At 37.7% G+C, this 4,661-nt stretch overlaps 1 protein-coding gene across 2 annotated transcripts in view; it reads left to right on the top strand.

The window, feature by feature from the left end:
• Positions 1-397, top strand: part of LOC125666764 (uncharacterized) — an 8,941-nt gene extending 8,544 nt beyond the window's left edge. For both annotated transcript variants that reach the window (XM_048900047.2, XM_048900046.2), the window contains one exon: positions 1-397. This exon is cut by the window's left edge and continues 202 nt beyond it. In XM_048900047.2, coding sequence (XP_048756004.2) covers positions 1-367 — 367 coding nt within the window. In that variant the 3' untranslated portion in view covers positions 368-397.
• The last annotated feature ends 4,264 nt before the right edge of the window (positions 398-4,661 follow it).

Raw genomic sequence — 4,661 nt, 5'->3', positions numbered from 1 at the left:
CTTCTCCTCGATGGAGAGACAGGATTTAGTGGAGGAAATGGAAAATTTTCCCGTAAAGGACTTTCAATATGCTGAGACAGTGATTGAGCCAACAAAGCGTTTTGATGATTCTGATATTTCAATCGTGGCTAGTAATCTGGCTACAGGGTATTACCACGTTGTGCGCTTTCTTGGTGTGAAGCAGCGTAAGATAGAACAAATCGAGGCAGATTATCCTGCAATTAGGGAACAGATATATCAGACTCTGTTGATGATTAAAAGGGCCAAACCATCACTAACCAGACAGGATCTCTGCAATGCTTTATATTATGCAGACCATCAAGATGTGATTGTTAGTCTTAACTCTAAGTGGAGTAATTCCAGTTGATGTATACAAATATAGAATTAATACATTTCATTTCATTGTGTATTTCCATCCTTCTAAAAGTGAAGGTGATATAGTGCATGCAACAATATACTCACAAAGTGCATGTGTAACAGGAAACAAGGAAATGCAGTGAACCAAATGAACGGCTCATAATTATTCTTATAAACATGAAAAAGTGAACTAAAACCTACGACTCTGAATTTCAATGTGTATAGCTTCCATTTTACCGGAACTTGTCATTGCGTAAGCGCTCAGCTCCAAAATATTGAAATACCGAGTATAACCTTTTATGCAATGTAAAAAGTGTTACTACGATTTTTACTATACGCCATTATCTTACGGGAAATTTAACTTATAGTTTCAAATAAACACTGTAAATTAAGAAATGAAAGTTAATTCAGTATTGTAACATCAAATCTAATTAATATGAAGGTTTAAAATTCTTTTGATGAAAATTGATTTCATTAGGACTAATTTAATGAAGAAAATTATATAGCTAGATTGCACTGGTAAACACATCTTTTCCCTCTAGATAGCACTGCAGAGATTATTTTTGCCTGTTCGTCTTTCAATTCTTCAGTGTCATTCTGTGTCCACTACACATCATACTCTTTTCATCATCAAGCACTTTGCGAAAGGTAAGTTTCAGTGTGTTCCATATAATGGTAACGGGCGGTTCTTCACCCAGCATTTCGTTTTCGAAAACAGCAAGTGTTCCGATGACATTTTCTGGTAGAATGGCATTAAATTTGAATCCAGAATAGGGATAACTCAAAGTGTGTAGTTTACAATATTGTTTCATGATTTTTTACAGTGTTAAGAACTTGCGAATTATCTATGAGATTAATTGTATTCAATTTTAACGTTACTTCAAATTTAAGCATTTGGTCTTTGGTGATTGTAAAATCGTCTTGGGGCAATTCTTCAATTTTTTGCTACATTACGGGTATACGGGAGGCATTCTAACTGTGGTGAGGACCTGTCCCAAGACACAGTTAGATTATTCTAACTAGTAGACCACACGTGACGTCAGCAGCATAGAATCACGTCATCCGATTACGTCATCAACGACGCGCAACAGTGTCATCTACAGTAGCTGCCATTCCTGAGATTTGCAGAACATATGAGAGTGTTTGCAATCTGATTCCGGATGCTGGGATTAGAGCGTGCAGACCTTTTTGTGGCATTGTTCTGACTCCGGAACTGACTTCAATGATTTCAGAACAGCAATGGTTCACATACAGGTTACTTTGACTTTACAATGAAATACAAGACGTTTTCCCCAGAAAAACATAAAAACAAAAATATATATAGCTATATGTGATAAAAAGTCCGAAACGAGTTTTTGTTTGTTTTTTATTTTTTTAACAAGAGGCACATGGTGCATTACGCTAACCCGAGTCACCTTGGCCCTGCTGTTTTTTAGGGAAAAACAAAACTGAACAAAGTTTTACCATTTATAATTCCTTTACAAATTTTTACTTGAGTATGATGCCTCAAAATCAATACAACTTAACATGGCATTGATGTTAGAACTAAAGATACGTTCCCATGAAGGTAACGAACAGTGATCAATCTGAAAATTCCTATAAAGAATACCAAATGAAGACGGTGAAAAAACGGGGCCTTGGACACATCAGAGGTAGGATCGGGTGCCTAGTAGGAATAAGGTAAATGGTGAGCAACCATGTCTTTAAAAATAAGAACACGAAATTTAGAGTAGGACAAACACGGATCCCTTGAGATACACGGGGGAGGATCAGGTGCATAAAAGGAGTAAGCATTCCCTGTCGACCGCCCTGTCTCTGACAAGATAGAGACGCACATTAAATTGTATCATATTCAACAGTGAACAAATTTTAAAGTGAGTCGAGTTTTATATTGTTTAACGTCCCTCAAGAGAATATTTCACTCACATGGAGACGTCACCATTGCCGGTGAAGGGCTGAAAAATTTAGGCCTATGCTCGGGGTTTACGGCCTTTGAGCAGGGAGGGATCTTTATCGTGCCACACCTGCTGTTCCACGGAACCTCGGTTTTTACAGTCTCATCCGAAGGACCGCCCCATTTAGTCGCCTCTTAAGACAAGTAAGGGTACTAAGGACCTATTCTAACCCGGATCCCCACGGAATCGAGAAATACGGTACTTATATGAATAACTTTTAGAAGACACAATCACATGAAAGAATTCGAAACGATGTAATTATGGTTTGACTTGAAAATTCAAGGTCGAAGTAAGACGACTCGTGCGTTTATAAAGCACTTGGTAAAAATCAGTGTGTAAAGAACGGTCTAACAATATCTGACCAAGATATAGGGCTCACGGCGGGTGTGCCATATCGACAGGGGATGCTTACTCCTCCTAGGCACCTGATCTTACCTCTGGTATATCCAAAGGTCCATGTTTGTCCAACTTTTAACTTTATATATTCCTTGTAGGAGTTCTGAGATTGATCACTGCTCGTTATCTTTACTTTTTCATGAAACAAGACGGGACAGCATTTGACTCAATGAGAGATTGTCTAGTCAAACTAGGTTATAGCAACTATAGAATTCGCGAAAAGCTTACTTTAGATGAGACTGTTCAAACCCCTGTAACATCAACTTGTTTGTCAGTAGCCTGGATCGATTCAAAACCTGAACAAACTCTTGCGTATCGAATAAGTTGAGAGACATTAACACTATATGTAGGTGATGATGTAATTTATCGTTACATAGATATGAGAAGTTGACGAAAGATAAAATCAAGTTATCCCATTTGTCAGAGTTGAGATGTTAACAGTGGTCAATGAGGAGTAATAAAGAGATGGACTAACACGGACCCCTGGATATACGGGAGGTGGAATCAGGTGCCTAGGGAGAGTAAGCATAAGTATCTAAGTACAAAGCAGATGTGGAGGACCGTGTGGTTGTTTTATCTCGAGTTCACAGGGATATATCGAATCGACACATGGATGAAAATGATTATTGTTAGTAAAACGTCGACGATATATCTAAATGTCGAGTTGAAGGCCACAACAAGATATTGTTTCTTCTCATGTAGAAGCTTTTAAATAAACTCTGCTTAGCAAGAATATAAAAACAGGTAAGCTAACAAAGGAGCATAATGAAAATTCCAACAGACTGTTGTTGGAAGACTTGATCACCAAAGACAACGAAGATATTGTCATCTGTTTCCATCTCTGGATGTTCGAATCTGTCGAATGTATCCCTGTTCAGTGTTCATTATTGGGAATTTCGTGATGCCATCATTTCATTACATTCCTCACAGAATCTTTACAAACAGAACACAAATTGATACAATATTTATGCAAATGATGCATACCATAAATATTTTTTCCATTTTCAAGGCAATATCTTTATTGCTGCGTGTCTTAATTGTAGTGGGTTCTTCTGACCCAATCAATGGATTGCGTTTCTTTATTCCTTCAATGGTAGTCTTTAGATAATATCCAGGTATGTCCACGTCCCTCTCATTCTGATCATTTTGTGGATCCTGGTTGTAAACACGAAGTAGAATGGATTGCAATATAATTGTAAGGGCGCTGAGAATGACCTGTGTTGTAACGTAGATACTGAACCATGAAATGTTGTCGGCGGATGACGGCATATTTTCACTCAACAGCGTAGCGTACACCGCAAAGGTCAGAAAAATAGCCATTGACATTCCGATTTTTTCACCCGTTGCAATAGGAAGCACGAAACAGAAAATGTTGATGATGGACAGGAGATTTATGGGCAACATTACCATAAGGATTGCCATACTTGGACGTCGGCGTATATTTATAGTGAAAACCAAAGAGTAATCCAAAGACTGGTTATTTTTGTCTTGTATACTTCGAATTTTCTTCTCTGTAGACACCAAACTCCATTCGCCATTGTATACTACGCGTGATGTATCAACCAAAGAGTAATTTTCATTCATATCTAATTGATGTATTGCCGATATCAATGACATAAATTCAAAAGTGCATCTCTGCTCGTCGAAAGGATATTTCTGTAAATTAATTTTGCACTGAATGGTACTTTTAACTGTCTTGTATAATGATACACCCCCTGTGTAATGAATGAAGACTTCGTTTTCTTTCACAGATGTATAAGTTATACACCTCGTACCAGCGAGCTCATTAACATTACAAATACATGGGACCCATATCTTTTCAGCTGGCACCCGAAGATATTCAATTTCATATTCAGATGTATTCCACCTTAGGTACTCATCTTTCCAACTATAAAGCAACCAGAGAACGGATGAAAATGTCTGTGATTTCTCGTCGACTTTATCTATGTTGTA

The sequence above is a fragment of the Ostrea edulis genome, chromosome 10 (genome assembly GCF_947568905.1).
Source record: "Ostrea edulis chromosome 10, xbOstEdul1.1, whole genome shotgun sequence".
NCBI lineage: Eukaryota > Metazoa > Mollusca > Bivalvia > Ostreida > Ostreidae > Ostrea > Ostrea edulis.
Note: the sequence above shows the minus strand (reverse complement) of the source record. Positions and strands in the feature narration are given on the sequence as shown.